At 37.2% G+C, this 20,451-nt stretch overlaps 1 protein-coding gene across 1 annotated transcript; it reads right to left on the bottom strand.

Annotated features, from left to right (window-relative positions):
- Positions 1-235: 235 nt before the first annotated feature.
- Positions 236-16,640, bottom strand: DNAJC15 (DnaJ (Hsp40) homolog, subfamily C, member 15). Its single transcript, XM_010013656.1, has 5 exons — positions 16,595-16,640; positions 14,044-14,117; positions 7,152-7,228; positions 3,440-3,510; positions 236-306 (listed from the first exon to the last, which is right to left on the bottom strand). Exons 1-5 carry the CDS (start codon positions 16,635-16,637, stop codon positions 236-238), a joined length of 336 nt encoding a protein of 111 aa, XP_010011958.1. The 5' UTR covers positions 16,638-16,640.
- Between the last annotated feature and the right edge of the window lie 3,811 nt (positions 16,641-20,451).

Here is a 20,451-nt window from a genome sequence, read left to right as displayed (position 1 = left end):
GAAGGGACTCATAAGGATCATCAAATCCAACTGCCTGGTCCTTGCAGGAGCATAACTGTATACAACTTTACGTAACTGTAAAATATTTCAGTTTTCTTTTAAATAATCTTAAATTTTAATTATGAAAATAAATAGGAACAATCAATGCAGCATTAGGAAACTGTGCCGAGCAAGCAGAAATGAAGCTGTTGCACAATGTGTCTGCTGAATCTCCTACGACCCAAGGCTTTGGATTTCAGTTTTTGGCACTGGATTCCAACAAGTCTTTCGCTTCATTTATTTTTGTTGCTAAGTAGGGTGATCCGCCTGAGAAGAAAAAGGGGAAAGGAATACCATTTACACATCAGTGTTAAGTACCAAACTACTTCACTTGCAACATCTCCTTATTAATCACTTTTACTAGCTCTTCTTTCCCAAATTGATCCTTTTCATACAACTGCTTAAAAAATGACGTTGATATGAAACAAACTAATTGATAAATATGAGAAATGTAACCAAAACTGAAATCATTGAAGAATAACACTGAACAATTTATTTCAGAGAGAAGACTGAAATCTGAAATCACTTTACATTGCTGTGATTTAGACTTGCAGTGCAATGCTGCTGCAAATGTATGTAAGGTCAGCTGTCTTGAACATTTAGCTAGAGCTAACAGCTATTATTTCCACTCATCCCAAAAAATTAAGATGTAAAATTTTATAAGTAATTTTGACAAAGAATCATTACGTTTGTGCACATGCGCACATCCCCCAAGCCTCTTGTGTGCTAGGCGCCCAAAATTACCAGCCAGAAACCATCACATTAAAGCTATTTAAACATGGTATGCCTTCTAACTTCTAGTCCTGAACACTGTCATTGCCTTATGCTCCATCTAACAATCTGATTACAGTTCAGTGGTCTTTTTGTGTTTGGGTTTTTTCTTTTTTCACTCTCCCCTTGAGTGCCAACCATCTGCCTACAGTCGCCAAAGCCAACCTGATAAGGTCTGTCTCAGTAACTTACCATTTACTATAAGACACCTGTATTTTTTACATGAAAATGTGATTCTAACAGAACTGTGCACTGAATAGTGTTTTCCAAAGCATCTATTTAATCGTATTTTTTCATTCATCATTTCATTCATTCTATTCATCAGAAAAGACAATGACAGAAGAAACACACAGGACTAGTTGTAGACACACATGAAAAAAAACTCAAACCAAAAGGTAAGGCTGGCTTAAAGACTTCTTTAGGACACTCCTGCAGCAATACAAATCATTATTAAGTGATTTCATGGTGTAATAAAACAACTGGAAAAGGTAATGGAGTTCTCTTGTTCACATTTTGGTTTTGGCTGAATGTAAGACACACTGGAAGAAAGTGAGGCAGGGCAGGGGAAGGGCAGAAAACTGGCTACTGGAAAATTAATTCATTTTTATTAACAAAAAAAAAAAAAACAAAAAAACCCGAACACCTGGATTTTTATTCAGGAATAGTATTTACTACAACAGGTATTGCTTCATGCAAAGAGTAGGCAGGAGGATCAAACAGTAAAAACTGCAATAAACAATGTATCCCAAATAATTTTTAAATGTGCGTTGATTTTTACATGTCTAGAGTGCAGGATCTCAAAGTAAATTCAAATCTGCTGGAAGTGTTTTCACTACATTTACATCCTCAAGTGCCATATTAATTTTGTAGCCCTCCAATGAGAGAAAATTCAATCTCATGATTGCCTAAGTGTTTGTTTATAATTAAGGCAAGTCCAAAAGGCTTCTCTCTCCCTCTTTTTCCATGAGCAAATATTCTTTCATAAAATTACTGACAAATTAACATACAATTTATCAATTAAAACTCTTTAATACTGAACTGTAAAGGTTAATAAGCAACCATTTTATAGTGCTCACTGGGGGATGTTTTAATGAGAACTTCTACATATTTCTTATTTATTTCTAATAACTCTCTCCAACATTTTCAATCTCATAATATATATAACTTTTAAAATCTGTAATTATTGCTCTTTCTTCTATCAATTCCAGCTGGTAAAATAGCAGTTTAAAATAACATTCTAATGTTGAATATTATTTTTAAAAGCACATCTGTGCTACCCACAGCCAGAAGAAATCCAGATATATACATGAGCAAAGAAGTCTCTGTGTGATGCCACATGTTCAAGATGACTCCAGGCCCTCTCTCTGCAGCTGAAGACATTACACAAGGTTTTTTTCTATGGCCATGCCAGAAGAGCTGCAGGGCCAGCACACAGGCACAAATCCCTTCAACTGGTGTTCCTACTGAGAAAATGCTCCATCTTAATAGCACGCAGGAGGGTTCACTACATCCATCCAAATCTACACTGTGCCCGACTGCAGGTGCATTACAGCTGTAATAGCAGGTCATTAAAATGTATGATCTTCGTAAGGGGAACTGCCTCTTTAGGTCTACTCAACATCCACACAGAGATTCACAGTTCTGGCTCACGTCTCTGAGTACTGATACAATAAGCTTAGAAGTTCATTATCAGAAGATTTTGACCTAATTGGTACCCTAGTGGTTAAGAGGCCTTTGACCATCATAATACATTAGAAATGCAGCAGAATATTTCTTTTCTATGTCTGTGCAGTTTATGCATTATAAAAAGTGTAAAAAATGAAAGCGTGGAATTGAATAAGCAGGACAACTTTAGAATTAAAGTGAGGGGTGAAGACAGCAAAGAAAAGCAACACCTAAAAACTTCCCATGGCCAGCGATAACAGATATTTCTTCATTTTCTTAAAATGGGGTGCTGGCAAGGAACCCTGTAATTCTGTCAGGAAGATATAAAAACCCTCTGATCTCCCCTTTTGACTTCTGAAATACAGTGCAGTTCTTCACCATCTGTTATTTTAAAGTAGAAACAGCAATGAACATATGGGCTTTCTTTCTCAACCAGCTGTAGTGTAGTTAAAGTTATAATAATAGCCTTTCTGTAAGATAAATTTACATTAAAAAACTGGCCATTAAGGCAACATTGCCCAACTTTACATTTCTTTCAAGTGAATTCCAGGATGTCTGAAACTCATCAATGATGTACTTAGTGACTGCAGAACATTTGCCACCAGAAAGTTACTGTCTTACATATGACTGATCCCTCTCAGTTCAAACCAGGAATGTCAAGTTTAATATAAAAATGTTACAGTTAATTTTGTCTTATTTTTGAGTAAGATTTTTAAAGCGTGTAAGACTGGTCCCTGAGCTCATAGTTTTAACTGAACTATAGAAAACAGCGCTGAAGAAAAATGGGTAAAACTGTGGTTCATAAAGTCTAGTTTATCTGAAAGTAGACACACACAAGCTCAAGTCTATAAACAAACAACATACATTTGCACTCAGTGCTCATTTACACACTCAGCATACTTAAAGGATCTCGTTTAAGCTTCTTCCTTTCCCACTCTGGTTAAGAAAAGTAATCATTATTTACCTTTATCAGGATGATTCAAAATCATGATTCTTCTATGGGCTGTTCTGATTTTGGCCTTGTCAGCAGATGGACTGCAAAAATAAATTGAAATGCTTGCCATAAATGTCACTGAACTCAGGCTATAAATTAACAGTTTATACTGGTTTAAAAATAATTAAAACTTGAGATTTTCACCATCTTGTGGACGAAACATAAAACTGCACCTCTGAAGAAGTAAATAACAAAGGCACGTAAGACACACAGGACATTTTTTAAAAGCCTGTGTACTTGACATAGAAATATCTTTCAGTTTTTTTAAGAAAACTCATACTCATTTAAAATAAATGATTAAAAAAAAGGGAAAACCCAACAGCTCTAGGGTGTTTCCAGCTAGTTATTCTTATCATTAAATGCAGAAAACACTTATTTTTCCTTGTAGAAAATAAGTATTTTTATGATCAGAGACAAAACAACAAATATTTAATATTAGCACATTTTGTTCTACTGTAAATATTTTTATAGCTGCTATAAATAATTCTTCTTTCTGCAGGAGCCAGGGAGGGGGGATGATAAAAAAATGCCCAAAACAAAACCAAAGCTGTATTTGTTATTTTTGCAAAGCTGTTCAGGTATTCATAATTTTTTCAAAGCTCTTCAGTGTGTTATGTTCAGGGACATGCTGATTTACAAGTGCTACAGGATGTTGTTTCCTTCAATGACAGATACATAAAATACGTACTTGGCCTAAATTAAATATGTACCTTACCAGACAAATAATCACTTGTGGATGCGGTAGACCAACATGGTACGGCTATCGTATGCAGAAAGACAGTTTGAATGGCTTAGTTTGTCATCATTTGTTAACATGCAGAAATGAAGCAGTGTTTTCCACTTCAGGTGACTTCTTAATCAATGATGATTCAATTAATTAATCTTTTTGTAGGTACAGTTTGAATGCACAGTATCAGTCTAACTGAATTCCAGAGGTAAACAACCTTTACTTATTATTCCGTCACAGGGAAATTAGGGTATGTTGCAAAAATAGTTCACAGGACTGCATAAGAAAAGAGTACTTCAATGGAACAGAAAGTAACCCAACAAGTAAGAATTAAACAGAAGGTGGAAGGCCTTGAATTATATAAATATAAAAATCAAACAATTTGTTATTGGACAGCTAAAAATAACAATCACCTATATTTTGATTTGTAAAGGTGTTATTTAGCAATAAAAAGGAAAGTCAATATACCACATTTAGAAACTCAGATGGCCAAAGAGTAACTCTGGAAATGTGGCAGTTTTGTACTATGGAAAATCATGCAGTTCTGCTTCAAGAATAAAATTAGGCAGTTTACATCAAATTTGCTGTTTATGAGATATTGCTTATCTCACAGTCAGACTGGTCTTTAAAGATTGTTAATCACTACCAAAAACCCCTTAATGTGAAAATCGCTTTTTTGTTGAACTGGTACAGCCAGACAACCTGAGCCACACGGTCTCATGCTGCCTTCTAACATCATTAACTAGCTGAGATATCCACCACCTTGGTGGGAATAATCAATACACTAGAGAGTATGGCTGACATTCAGGGGGACCTGGACAGGCTGCCAGAATGGGGTGACAAGAACCCTTCAACAAGGACAGATGCAGAGCCCAGTGTTTGGGAAGGCAGAGCCCCCTGCAGTGCTACAGACGGGGGAAAGCCGGGCTGGGGAGTTGCTCTGCTGGAAGGAACCCATGATACAGCAAAATGAAAAACCAGAAGCTTACCCTGGCTGCAGAGGACAACAGCCTCGTGAGCTGTGTGAACAGAAACATGGTCACTGGGTCAAAGCAGCAGCTGTTCTCCTCTACTCAGCCAACCATATCTAGCTGGTGCCTCCACGTTTGGGGCCTCTGTAGAGGAAAGACCAACCCCAGCAGGTCCAAGCAAAGGCTGCCACAATGGTTGGGGGGCTGGAGCACTCACCCTTGGAGGAGAGGCTGAGGGAGCAGGGCTTGTTCAGCCTGGAGAAAAGAGGGCTGCCGGGAGACCTCACAACAGCCTCCTCAGCATCTACAGGAAGGATGTGTAATAGGCCAGTATATTGGAAATCTAAAAGCTACCGTTAAATGCACACCTTTATCATGGCTTGTATTTAGCATTTATACTGCCTGTGCATACTCAGCACTTGAAATACTGAAGAAAGTCTTTACCTCGAAATTTAACATGACTTGGAAGTGGTGACACAGGGTACAAGCGTTACAAGAACATCAGGGCCTGAACAGATCCAGGAAAATACCCTGGCATTTCCCGTAACACTTTTAAAACTCGCTTGCCTTTTTTTTTTTTGGTGGTATTTAGATATACATATATATTATACATACCATACAGAAAGCAGTGAGTTAAATCTGGTCTAGAAAACTGTGTTTAAACAATGTCAAGATTTCCTATAAAGATGTTAACTATGCTTCTACACACTTTAAGGCTCAAACCTTCAAATATTAAGAAGAACTTTCCTCAAATCTGATTAAGTCTTAATACATGCAAGGCTGAGTTTAAACGCAACAAGCAGTGTCAGTGCTCCTGGTGAAGACACAAGCTATTAAAATTAAAAATTAAAAAAAGGGGCCTGATTTCAGTTGTGACGAAACTGCAGACATACCCATGAGCAGTGTTCAGGCTATGCATTGCCATTGTAAACACACTTTAATAAGCTGCTATGTGCTACTCTAGAGTATCATTGAATGTGCCCTTACAAAGTGGAAGTGTTAATACGTTATCAAACAAAGGCCAAATGAAATATTTCTAAAGAGCATTCCTATAAATCTCTTCTTCAGTGTGCAAGCATGAAATATTTCAAATAGATGCAATTTATTTTCTAAAGTGAATGCTAAATCTGTGTAATTTCCATTATGCTAGAAGCAAACACAAATAGCACACGGAACAGGGTTTTAAGTCCCAGTATTCCCCATCTGAAATAATTTCTCTGGGGATAATTAAAACTATCCCCCTTTTTTTATTTATTTTTATTCAGAACTGATCTAGACCATAAATGAGAAAACTACCACCTAAGGTCAGATCTGCTCCCTCATCTGGAAAGCCCTCAAACCCACCATACCACCTGCTTTACAGAAAACACCAAGACTTGTGCTACCATTGGCCATCCAAATGTTTGTTAAAAATCCACTGAAAAATTCATTGAATACTCAGAAATTATTTCCACATAAAATGGGAATTATTTCCCATACCTACTCTAAATGACAAGTCCCTTCAAGTTGGGGTCTTTGGTTCGGGGTTTTTTTCTGTTTGTTTGGAATATGCCACAACCTTTTAAATCCAAACAAATCAGAGTGGAGAAAGAAAAAAATGTTACTGACTTACGAAAAAAACAAGCAAAATTGATTCGTTCTCCTCATTTATTAATATAATCTTCAACATTCCTCATCTCAAAGGTTTTTTTGGAGACCAGGCCATGTGATTACACTAATTAGCACAGTATGTGCTATTCTGATTATTTCTAGAGCACCAATTCTTCACTGCAATATGTTACCATGCCTTCAAACCAAACACAAGTTGCATGTTTTATTAGCATTCTACTGTTTGCTTTTTAGCTTAAGCAGAACATTAGAATGGTTTATAAGCCACGAGAAGTCTTTTAAAAAGATTTTGCCAAGAGCATTGCACATTCTTGCAACATGCATTTTCTTCATTCAATACATACCAGACAAAAACATATTAATGCAACACACCTACCTTACACCTAAAATAAGACTAGCTTCTCGCCTACTCATTTTCTGTTCAAATCCTCCTTTATAGTATGATGAAAGACTCTAAAAAGAAGAAAGGGAAAACAAGCAATAATTAGCTTCATGTACAAGGTGCCAGGACCTAAATCGTATTTATATGACCTCATTCAGAGCATTGCATTCATCTATAATTTATTTTGAAGGCATGGAATGACTACAAACCAGATAATACGAAAGGACTTCTCCTGAGTGTTAACACATACAAAAAAATGACTTAAAAATAACTATCTGTGTTTTTACAATCTTCTACTGCTAATAAGAGAGATTAATAGCTACAACTGTTAAAAATCCTGCCTTTAGGTAAAACAGTCCAGAATCAAAGTACAAACTAGCACAGAGTAGTACAGTGTATGTCTTGGGGAGGGCACAGGAGGGAAAGGGGGAAACTTACTTGGAACAGCTTTGGTACCACTGCAATGGAAAATTACAAAAGTCAAAATACTCTGGCATCCAAGGAATTAAGGACAATCACTTTGAAGACCAGATATTTCTACAGAATAGTTGAAAACAACAATAGAAGGATAAGAAGAGATAACTTATATATTCTTTTCATGTGAAAGAATGTTACTTAAAAAAATACTGAGAGTTCTTTGAAGGAACCCTGAAAAATACACAAAAAGCAAATAGAAAAAAAAAAAGAAAAAAGGTTTAGCATAAAGCTACAACCTCTATTTCAGGAAAGCTGGAGAACAGTGGAAAGTATCAGAATACATGGGGAAATCCTAACCAACTTTTGCCTTTACATCCTTTCCTGGACATCGCTGACTGATGACAAGTAGACACAGGATCTGGAGACAGGTTTTTTTTAAACTCATTGGCATATGATACTTTAGCCACTGTTTTAAGAAGGGGAATAAAAAGACACAAGTGGAAAAAGAACGCTAAAAAGGAGGAGATGAAGAGTAAATGATTACAACAAGTAAATGTTATAGGGAATGGTTTGAAAGTATATTTGTCAATTATTTAATTTAAAATACAAGTTACTGAATCACCACGGATAGTCAGGTGTGATGTCGTCGATGTAAATGTTTCTGTAAGTAGAATTAAGGACTAGCCCATTGCTACACAGACAAGAGTCTAAGCTGCACAAGTCCCAGAGGCAGCAGATGTAGCTCCAAGCCAGCCTGCCTTTGGGAACTAGCATACAGAAATCACTCAACAGACTGGAGGTTTTTCCTCAATACAATACCTATCAACTGGGGAAAAATAAGCTTCTTTTGTTGCTGTCAAAGGGAAGTCCGGCCTGAGAGCTGAGATTATTTTTAAGTGTTCCTTTTACCCCCAAGTAAAAATGTGCCTGGCCCTTAATAAAACACTTTTCTCACTCAATAGTCATTCATATTCAGAGAGAATTCTGCCTTATGTTTACTCAAACTCTTTTTTACATAATTTCAAAAGCATTAAAGCATTTAAAGGGCTTTGTCTACGATATCTAAGCAAAGCCTGTAACCAAGCTTGGAGCGACGTTCACCCAAAAGCATGTTTCAGAAATACTTCACCTATTGCTACCATGAAATCACACACAGCAGTCACAAAAGGAGATTTTTCTGGCGTGCTCCTATGATCTGAAACTAATTTTATCTTCCTTCTTACCAACCCAAACCTTACATGAAATAACCACTACCATAACACTACAAGTATCAAAGCTGCAGCAACTGTGGACATGTCATGCCTACAACAAAAATCTGTTGAGAAACCACTTCTATAGCTACAGCATAACACAAAAGAGGTCTGTAATAGCACACATCGACTTTACAGGTTAGAGTATATAACACTAAAGGAATACACAGGGCTTTCCCAGTCCTCCAAGAGGAAATGATGCTAATAATTTAATGGTCACCAGATAACACCCTTGAGGAGGCAGAACTGCACAGAAATTTGCAATGATGCTGAACAGTTACTACAGTCAGGAGAGAAAAACACACTTTAATGGCCTCTGATTTTCCAGGACTTCTCCCAAAGCAGCTTAGGTGCAGATGGATTTCTGAAAAGGTTAATTCTTCTTTGCCCTTCACCTCTGGCATACAACTCTAATACACAAGGACACTGGATCACTATTCATGTAAAGACCAATACTTGAATTATCTCTAACAAAGCTCATCTCTGTTCTTGGTAGATTTCACCTAAAATACTATTCAAATTAAGAGAATAGGGAGAGGTGGCTATAAAGCTTACATTCAGAAATACTCTGCCATGTTTTTAAAGACTACTTCCTTGACACTGTTCTAACCTTGGGAAGCCTTGATGTGGTTCACATCCAAGAGGAATAAAAAGAAATTCTGCTGTCTGTATCCTTTAGCACACAGTTTGTTGAATTGGTCATCGAGAAAAAGCATTTTCTTCTTGGAAGTGAAGCACGTACCAAGAATAATCAATTCTTAAATTAAGATCTTGCTCCTAAACAGAATTTAAAGCAAAAGGAAATTAGATATAAACGCCATTTTTTCCATTGCTTAGAATAAGGGGAAGAAATTGAGTCTTCATTTTAGGAAGCATCTTGGCAAATTTCTAGTTCCCTAATGAAACAACTTTTGCATGCTAGTGAAATTAAAGCTTTTCCCCCTCACTTGTAAATTCTGAGTAATGGCTGCAATGAAATGAAACAATGCTCAAGGTATTTTTCTGTTATGAGAACTCCTCAATGAGCAGGCAGTTCTAGACACTTGATTATTTATTAACTCCAGCTATTGCAAACAAATTCTGTACTGGAAAAATTATTGAAATGAGCTGTTTCTTCATACTATTTGAGGTGAGGGGCTGTAATTTAATTTATTTCATTTCTTTGCGTGTTGTTACTATTTAGCAACTTATGCGAGTTCTGCTTTCTAAGCAAAAGCTATTGGTGGGGGGGACATGGAGATGTCACAACATGACACAAAATGGCTGGACTTGCTCTGCAAATATCTATTCACTCTTGCAAATTTTCACAAAAGCAGTCAGCTAAGAAAATCCAATCCATTTGGACTGTGACATCTTCAAGACACTCTTCCTGGCATAGCACAGGCAAAGCACAATCAGTTTCCATGCCAAGTAAGAGATTCAAAACTCCGTTAATTCAGACCATCCATCATAGTCCATGAAGTAGTGAATTTTTCCAAAACCTCTCTGTTTTGTTCCACTATCAATACAATCCTCTACTGGAAAAGTAACAAACGCTGGAAGGGGAAAAAAATAAAACAAACCCAAAAAACAACCAAAACCCACCAAACTACAGTAAAAAACTATTTATAAGCTGAGTTATAATATAATCTACAATTTACCAAGATAAATTTTAACTTAACTTCAGTTAGAAAAAAATAAAAATTAAAATAAATGAAATGAACTGCAATTGCATTATTCTCTAAACACTTTATTTTCAATGAAGGACAAGGGAGATGGTTGTTACCTTTACCTCTCAATTCAGAACTCTATGAATTTGAGCGGAATCACATCCAACAAGGGAAACAGTGCAAAAAGATCTCTAATGTACTATAGAAGACACCTTTTTCTTCTGGAACACAGAATTTTCAGGATTGCGGGGTTTGTGTATTTTTGCCTAGAATTGCTGTTTCTATCTTCAATATCTTCCATCTTTCAATATTCAATATCATTGATTCAACAAAGAAATGTAATGAATGTTTTTTTTTTCTTTCTTCTTTAATTTCACATTTTAAGGAAATACTAACATTATAATTAACAGTATTAAGGTCTGAAGAAGAAAAGCCAAAGGACTGCTTATTGCTACACACCTTCTGTTGGCAACACTCTTGTCACTACACACAGGAACAGAACAATGTCACTGGCATTTGTGACACCAGTAACAAAACTAGGCTAAAACTAAAAGAAAAAAAAAAAAAAAAAATCGTTTCTCTGGAAATGAGCATTATGACTTGTCATAGAGGGAAACTGACAATGTTTCCTCTTATATCTTTCTCCACTGAAAAGAAGTAGAAAAATTAGCGACTAAATCACAGTAGCATTTACATTTCATATTTAGAATATATATTTAACTGCCATAAATTAGAGGTAGAAATTCAGAATAAAACAGCACTTTTACTTGCCTTTACTTACTATTTCTGAATAAAACATGAGTGCAGTTGCTGAATGTACACATTTATTCAGGTAAGTAAATACAAAGTGTCAAATACTCAAAATACAACAAGAAGGCATTTTAAATGATTGCTTCATAATTGCTCAACTTGACCTTGCACAAGTCATTTCTTAGTGAGCAGGAAGAAAGGATAAACATCATCTGGATTACCTTGTATGGTGACTGCAACCAACATGAACTGTGATTTCTATTGCAAATGAAAGATGAAAATGGGGTGAAGAAGAGTGGTGGCTTACAGAGAGAACAAGCTAGCTTTTAAATAGGCAACTGCTTCACAGTCTCTCAAAAGAAAGCGGTGATGAGGGACAGGGTTTGATTCTAGAAAGCTAGAGTGACAACTGAAAATTATCACAGTGACTAAGTTAGGCACTTCCAAACACCACAGAAAACCAGCAAAGTAACACTAAGCCTGGACACTAAATGTCACGAGATACTTTATCCAGAAAGCATAGGTAGAAGTACTAAATGCTTGATTTCCCTTGTCAGTCGAGTTTAGAGGTCAATATGCTGTAAAGAAACGTGAGGAAAGTGCTAATCCACAGATTATATTCAGCAGCTTCAAATTCCCCAAACAAAATCACATAAAGCCGCTAAAATAAGAAGTTTTCATAGTAAGCACTTACACAGGATCTTTGTACCTGATGTTTTTACTATTGTTTTAGAGAAAAGTTATAAATAGGAAATAACTGATTATTAAGGGGAGAAAAAAAGGTAGAAAAAATAAAATCCAAGACAGTAGTAGCTGTAGAGTAGTAAAGAACAAATAACCTTGGCTAAGAATTATACAAGGGTCTTAACTTTGCAGTGTGATTGTAGAAGAAAATATTATTACCCACACAAATATAAAGCTGACAAATACATATAGTTAATGGCAACCAGGAAGGGTTTTTACTTTATTCAGCAGATCTCATCTTACACTGAAAACTTGTATTTTCAAGTTCAGAAATAGAATAGCGGACGAGAGATATTCTACTGGAAATCAACACACAATTCCGGGCTGTAAGGCAGGATGTGAAGGCAGACAGGATGCAGCTCCTGGGGCTATGAATACTGTGAATGCAGAAGCACCTGGCTTCCTCTTTATGGTTGTTCATGAATTCTGCAAGACTCTGAAAGTCACTGTGGTAAAAATGAGATAGACCTGTAATGAGCTTGGCTCAGCCAGTATACCAGTACTGAGGGGTACAGTTTCCTAGGAACAGACACCTCTCTGTGCAGTAGCATGTCATATTTCAATGTGTTAAAGAGTCACTGCCTGCTTTCTTATATGAAGATGTCTGAATATAGATCCTCTAGCCTGTACCTACAAACGTATAGAAGAAATGCTGGAGTAAAACTGCTGAGGTGGGAGGGTGAAGACTGAAGCACTCCCTACCCTGAAACCACATGTCCTTCCTGCGAGCTATCTCTAGCAAGCCTGCAAGTCAGACTGTATCCACATCATGTGAAAGCAATTTAATTCACAGTACCTAAAGTCCCCTCTGCTGTTTTGGCAGGCAACTTGGGAATCTCTCAAAAAATTACTTTGAAAAGGAAAAAAAAAAAAAGTTGGTCTCTCAACAACAATGCAATAGAGGGACAGAGAGCAAAAACTGATCCAGGAGCACCATTTCTGGCTGATATACATTGCAATTAAAAACAAGTGTGGACCAGCCCCAAGAGGACAGCCCATGTTTAGAGTCTTCTCCCTCCCCAGGAAGCTTGCTTTGATCAAACCTACACCTTCTGCACATGAACAGAAAGTACAGATGGCAAATGTATTTGGACCCTAGCATCTGTCTATATCATGTAGACAGACTGTGTTGCAACCCGCCTTGCATTAATAGGTACAATGCTAACAATCACTAAAAAAACCAAACAAACTACCTTTAATATATTTTTCAGGAAATAATAATCTGCAACAATTACTCCCGCAAGACCCTCATACAGGACCATCAAGAGGGGAATTGTATTCTTTCAGCTGTGGAAAAGTGTTCTGAAAGAATATACTTCTACAATCAAACATCTACCTCACTGGAATTACTTTAATCAAACAGGAATGGAATGTGTTTATTTATTTACCAGAGGACAGTATAGCCATTGAAGCAAAAAGTAAATGCTCTTGAATATTCCCTGCATATGCTCCTCTCACAACACCCTATCCCTTGATTTTTTTTTTTTACGTCATTATTACATTGTTAAATATATAGGGCAAAACAAAGAGCAAAAACTTGATTAACAGTTCAAATCAGATGGGGAAGAAAAAAAAAGACAACTCATGTATGAACAAGAAAACAAGCTCCTCCATCTCTATGGCAACCTTTCTTAGAAGTTTATCAATTTTTCTTGATTTTAACACTGTATCTGGGGGAGAAAAAAAAAGCAAAAAAAAGAAAAAATGACTAACTTCTTTCATTTTTAGCTTCTTGAAATGAAACTGCACGTCATCATTTTGTAATCTCTAGGAATTAGCTATTTTCTCAAAGCACACTTCAACCATTTATCATACACTAACTAGCAAACAGTACTGAAACATGGAACATCACCAGGAAATTCTGTTTATCAAACTCAAATATCTTTTGATATAGCTTCATCCACAGGGATTTAAAAACATACCAGATAATATGTCAGAACATACACAATAAGGAGCACCCTTATCCTGGAAAAAGAATAATCAAAATGGCACTTGTTGTATATAACATAAAATGGCTCCTCTCTAGATACTTGAAACAAAATCATTAATTCAGCAGAAAGTAACCTCTAAACTTACAGAAGTTGAAATCCTCTTTGCTGTCTCTGTAATTGCCTGCTCCAATGGTTTCCAAAGGTGAAAAGCATAACGACCTGAAAAAGATTGAAGTTAAATGAAATTATGACCAACATTCACTAAAAGGAGAAAAAATGCCTCCAACTTATGTTCATCAGTGTAAAGCAGAAAGAATTTTGGGGTTAAAAAAAAAAAAAAAAAAAAAAATCAACCCCCTTCCTTTTTAATCTTTTTGTCTCATTTATTTGCTGTACAGCACTATTGCACTTTACTGCTTTTGAAGTTGTTCCCCCAACAGCCATTTGTGGATCCTGCCCAGAAGTCATCCCAAACTAACCTTGCTATGGTTTACATTTTTCAATCTTTGTACTGTTGGGAGAGGGAATGGAAGAAGCTCAGTATACTTCATCTAGAAACCTAGTCATGGACTGCAAAGATCCATTGTGTTTGCTCACAAAATAGATAGATTGAAATGCATTTCAATATGATAAATGAAGATATATGCCTTATGAAATTCAAGAAAAAGGGTAGCATGAAACATTAGCATTGGATGTACATTATTTATTAAATACTGTTCAAAGGTTATGTCTTCAAAAAAAGAAATCTATGTACTACATGTTTCTTGCTGTGATTTTGTATGCTTAATCACACATTTTGTAAGTACTGCATTTTTTATTTTGCTACAAAGAGAGGATCTTCTAGGATTCAGAGCCATTCAACTCCTCACTGGTCATGAATATCTATAGCTAGCAAAGGCTTGAGGAAACTATTAGACTGTGCTCTCAGAAGTACAAAGCAGGTCTATCAACTTCAGAATCAAGATTTGTGCCATGTTAACTGGAGAATTTTCTCTCTACGCTCCCTCTTTCCAATTATTGTTTTGATCAACTGTTCATTAGCAATGTAACTTATTATTACACACAATGGAAAAACTTTTTATAAAAATGGGGCTCTGCTTCAATCAGATAGTATCTTGCTTTCTTAAAGTACATAATGCATCCATAGCTTATTTTAGCTATCTAAGCCTGTGCCTGTGTTAACACAGAAGCTAAAGCCACTATTAGAGCACCACTGCTGAAATGTTGTGATCTACTTATATATTACCTCACCTTCTTCATGCTTTCTGCTACCACCTTTCTGCTAGCTGCCATTAATTCTTCAGCTCAATCAACAGAAATTCTAAAAAGCATTCCTCTTCTGCTTCTATACAAACACATATATAAACCAACTGCCTAAAGGTGTACATTACCAAAGATCTTGGCTTTCCTCCCCCTAACCGCTGTACGCACCAAACACCCACTGAAGTTTGGTGCAACTTGTTCAGCTGTTGCACCAGTTCTTGGTGTATGTATTTGCACACAGCTGACCCTGGCTGCTTTTATATACCGAAAATAATGGAAATCAGTTTGTGTGTTTCAAAACCAAACAGTCATCCAGTTTGAGTAAGCCAAAGTATTATTCATGTTAAACTCATGCCCTGTGTTCAGACTAGAACCTCTTTTTCAGAAGAACATACAGTCCAGATGCAAAGAGTTCAGGTAACAAACAATGTACTATGGTGTCCTGGGTTCAGGTACAGCAGTCATTTTTTCTCCTTCTTAGTAGCTGGTGCAGTGCTGTGGTTTTGACTTTCAGCCTGGGAACAATGCTGATAACACTGATGGTTTTAGTTGTTGCTCAGTAATGCTTACTCCGACCAAGGACTTTCTCAGTCTCATGCTCTGCCAGGGAGGAGGGGAAGCCGGGAAGAAGCAGAGACAGGACATCTGACCCAAACTGGCCAAAGGGGTATTCCATACCACAATACATCGTGCCCAGTATATAAACTGGAGGGAGTCACCCAGAAGGCCCAGATCACTGCTCGGGTCAGGCTGGGTATCGGTCAGCGGGTGGTGAGCGGTTGTGTCCTCTCCCCTTGTTATTTCCCTTATCATTATTATTGGTAGCAGTAGTGGTTTGTATTATACCTTAGTTACTGGAGTGCTGTTATCTCAACCCGTGGGAGTTACATTCCTCCGATTCTCCTCCCAGTCCCTCTGGGAGAGGGGGGAAGGAAAAAGGTGGGGGAGTGAGTGAGCGGCTGCATAGTTCCAAGTTACTGGCTGGGCTTAAACCACAACATATGGGAACTGTTTAGTGTGATAAATCACTGTAGCCACTTAAACCTTCTATTTTTCTCTTTCTGAATTTGTTAGGTGTTACCTTTACATCACAAGATCCTGTTGCACTCTTCTATACTACAGAGCATCCACCTTGCAATATGTTATTAAATAAACAAAGTAAACTTTTCACATGACATTTTGCAGGCAAAAAGCAGATGGAACCTTTTAGCTGCTGTCCATAAAATTAGTTTCAAGTTGTAACTGCACAAAAAGAATTTTGGAAAATACGTCCAGGACTTCGAAGGAATGGGAACTATAACTGGACACAATTCTCCATAGCACTCTCAAACAATCTATCTTCCACTGTTTATATTCATTAGAAACTTCATTAACTGTTTGGAAATAGCAGCTCACAAATGACAGTTCCACACTCAGCTGTTAATTTAGCTTACCTGCAAATGCAACAGTTGCAACACCAAGTCCAACAGCTATCATTGTTCTGGCCTAAAGCAGAGAAACAGGAATCAGAATAACATGCAAATTCTAATTTGAAATACATGCATCTTATATTTTAACCACAAGTATTTCTGATGTCTGACATTTACAAGGAAGATAAAAGCAAGTTCTGTATTCCACAGGCTACATCAGATTTTTAGAGTTCAGCCCCATTAGCCCCTGACAGCACATCAGGTTTAACCTGGAACTACCCATTAGCAAATCAGTAAAACACTCACAAAGCAGTTCACAGTATGTATTGATAAAAACACAAGGCAAACAATTATTCAGGATCACCTGAAATTAGTCATGCCAAATGATTCAACACATAAAAAAGTATCAGTTTGTTACACAAATATGAAAAGCTTAAAAAATATATATTGTTTTGCAAAGTCCTTCACTGGGAATCTCATCATGATATTGCTTGAAAACAATACTGGAATATTAACTTAACCTCTATGGCCACAAACATACATTAGCATCTTCTACTGTTCATGCTTTGACTCGTGGAAGCCCCAATAAAGACATGAAGCTCAGAAATCTCTTTTCATTACTTCATGTCACTCACTGGACTCTACCTTATACATTCACTGTTAGTCTAACTGGGGTCTTGGAACCAAACCCCCAGGGGAAAAAAAAAATAAAATAAAAAGGCCAAAAGAAATAAAAAACCAACCCAACCTTGAACATCTGATGTAGACAACAGTCACCTTTTCCTAACTCAAACTCCCCAGATTACGTGTATGTATTTTTCTACACAGTGCTTGAAGCAAGTCAGGCATCTCAAGAAGGACAATAAGCATCATCTCCATGTTGAAGAAGAAGCTGCTGAAAGCTATGTAGTAAACCTTGAAGAAGGTACTGACTTTTCACACACCTGCAGAAATCAAGAAGGATAATGAGCACTGCAAGAGTTGGGGGCATCTCTCCACTTCCGAAAAGCCAAAATGTAATCTCTGAAACAGATGAAATAGTCATCTGTGGCACTACCTGTCTTATCATATAATAGTTCAATAATGCCTTGAACTTTCCTCCAGGAAACATAAGGAATCAAATTAGGCCTGTTTAGCTTAGAATTCAAAACATAACAATGAAAATGCTTTTATCACCAGACTGTCTCTTCTAAACATGACTTCTGTATTTATCCAATATCTGGTTTATACTTTTTCTACCAACAAGCCTGACAGCAGGACCTAAAAGCCCAAATTTCAACATGAGTGCCCTAATAACTGGATTTGGAGCCAAGTTGCGTTTGCTACTAAGACTCCTGGGGCTAAAATTGTGTCTTTGATAGTACCCAATCTCATTTCTAGACTGTAAAGAAATAAAGGAAATTAGTCACTTAGCGTAACTTACTTAGCATTAGTAGCTAGATGTGCTGAAGCCTCAGGCCACAAGCTGTGAACTTTCTCATAGATATGCTGAGCTTTTTACCTACTTAAGTAAAAGGAGGCCCCAGAGCTGGTGTAAGATAAGGAAGCAAGGAAGGCCACTACCTCTGTCAGCATAACCTGCAAACTTAGAGAAAGGAGAAACAGCCTGCCTAGAGACAGTGAAGGGACCTAACTGAGAACAACTTGACCCCAGACCCTAATATTTGGACCAAACTGTTACATGAAGGGTGGGAAACTTAAATTGTAAGGGCTCAAGGATTGCTTTCTTTGAGGCCCCTCTCTGCAGCTAACCAGCTTGAGCTGTTTTTAACACTGTGCCACTCAAAAAAATTACTGTATTCAGAGCCTAAGATTCTGCTACAGGATACCTAGGGAAGAGAAGTATTATTAGCATAGAGAGGGAGTAGGAGAAAGAGTTGGGAAATACCAGTTTTAAAGCCTTCTAGAGCTGTCTTAACTATGGTCTAGAACACAGGTCAACAACTTTCCCAACAAAAGGGCAGCTGCACAAGATGTAGGCACTGACATCATGCCGAGTAGCTCCTATGGCTTTGGCTGCGAAGGCAAGTGGCTGTGATTGCTGCTTGTAGTATTGAGCTCAGTATGAGGAAAGTGGTAGTCTGCTCTGAGCTCATATAGAAGAGGATGTATTCCTCTCTATCTAGCTTCTGGACTCTATGCACTTTAACTAAGTACTTTACCTCCTACTTACCCAGATGGGGCTATTCCAGCTATTCGCATGACATAATGCTGCAACTGCCTAGAGGTTTCTCATAGAACAAAAGAGACTTACTAAACATACTGAAAGTGAAGCTCCAAAGTTAAGACTGGGATAGTTTCGGCCCTAAAAATCTACCCATTTCAGTAATCTAACTCTTCCATTTCAGTGTAGTCTTCAGTCTCAATACAAGCAGTCTTTTCTGAATGCAAAAATAACATAGTAGTTTTACGTCTGTTGTTCCTTTAAGCTCCACAAAATTTCCCCTCATCTTTAGACCATGAAAAAAACGTAAGCACTCTACCTTAAATGGTAGAAGATATAAAACAGCAAAGCATACCATCCATCTCCACACTAAACTAAAACTCTTGTCATTTCTTCTCACAAATTGGTTTTCCCAGGCTCTCAATATTCAAACCTTCTACGTATTCCTTTAATTCCTGTTTAGAAACTAACCAATATCAGCCACAACATTTCTGAAAAGATGATAACCGTATGGAAATTCTATATTATTCTGTTCTGTGGTTTATGACTGTGGATTTATATTCAAGAGACTTCCCTTGACTAGTTCGGAGTGACAGCGAGAATATAAACTGTTACACTCAATTAAAAGCTCAATAATGTGTTAAATAGATCACACTGGCAAAAAAAAAAAGAAAAAAAATTAGCTTGTGCTTGCCCAAATTAAGTTATACTTGCTTTGCCACCAAAAAGGTGGGTTAAGTTAGCAGTTTACAACAAGGTATGCTGGTTGCAACTAGGCATTAGCAGCAGACACTTTATCACAGGTAAGGCCAAGCACCGAGGTGAGGCTAATAAATAATCCCTGGACTCTGTCAGTTCAGTGCAGAAACAACTTACGTGTTTTTGCACAGTAGTCTGGGAACACAATATCAAAGGCCCTCAGGGGTCTCTACAGAGTCAGCCATGTCCACTGGAACGCATTATTTCAATCTCAGTGGAAAGCACTTAACAGTTAGTGGAAAGCTAGGGCTGCCTGAAAAACAGCAGGCAAAAAAGCATGGCAACAGCTCTAGAATAGGAGCAGGATGCAGGATCACAGGAATATGACAACAAGCCAGAAAACTAGGTAAAAGTGATGGAAATTTCAAACCAGAGAGGCATGAATGACTGTCCATGTTTTGAAGAAGCACAACCACCAAGAAAGCTGAGAAATGCTAGTTTACAGAAAATCACCTCGTTTGCATTATGAGCAGGTTAGAGAAGAAGAGTCCCCTGCCACAAAGTAGCAAAGAGGTGATAACCTGTCATACCAAAGCACCCTGAATGCTTGTTTCAGTGTGAATATATTCAAACTATATAAATGTGATAAAACCTGAATTTGAATCAATGTAAGAAAGACTGCAGTTTGTCTCTTACTGACCCAGCCCCTCTCTCAAAATTAGTGGCGACTTCAAGTACTAACCAGGAAGTCCTTTAAGTGCAGCTTGACTCGTTTTCCATGCTCACTTAACTCAGTTGATTATTTAGAAGAGTAAGTCGAGAAACTTTGAAAGGTAGAGTATAAAGTGCAAAGCTTTAATTACATGTAGTCCTTTCACATCAATATTAAATAAAAGTAACTACTGTGGAAGGGATCAGTTCATTAATGGCATGCTAATACAACTACTGCCACAACCATTTTTGGGTCCCACTGCTTAAAAATGCCTCTTATTTCAGACTCATAAAGGCTAAATATATA

The sequence above is a fragment of the Nestor notabilis genome, unplaced genomic scaffold (assembly GCF_000696875.1).
Source record: "Nestor notabilis isolate BGI_N333 unplaced genomic scaffold, ASM69687v1 scaffold3694, whole genome shotgun sequence".
NCBI classification, from domain to species: domain Eukaryota; kingdom Metazoa; phylum Chordata; class Aves; order Psittaciformes; family Psittacidae; genus Nestor; species Nestor notabilis.
The sequence above is the reverse complement of the archived record's forward strand: the minus strand, read 5'-3'. Positions and strand labels throughout refer to the sequence as shown.

What these genes read in the sequence shown, in the direction of transcription:
- DNAJC15 (XM_010013656.1), bottom strand. Translation starts at nt 16,637, where the DNA reads ATGATAGCTGTTGGACTTGGTGTTGCAACTGTTGCATTTGCAG. An exon ending in CAAAGAGGATTTCAACTTCT is followed by an intron (nt 7,229 to 14,043) that starts GTAAGTTTAGAG and finishes TCTTCTTTTTAG; the next exon opens with AGTCTTTCATCATACTATAA. An exon ending in TTTGAATCATCCTGATAAAG is followed by an intron (nt 307 to 3,439) that starts GTAAATAATGAT and finishes TTTTCTTCTCAG; the next exon opens with GCGGATCACCCTACTTAGCA.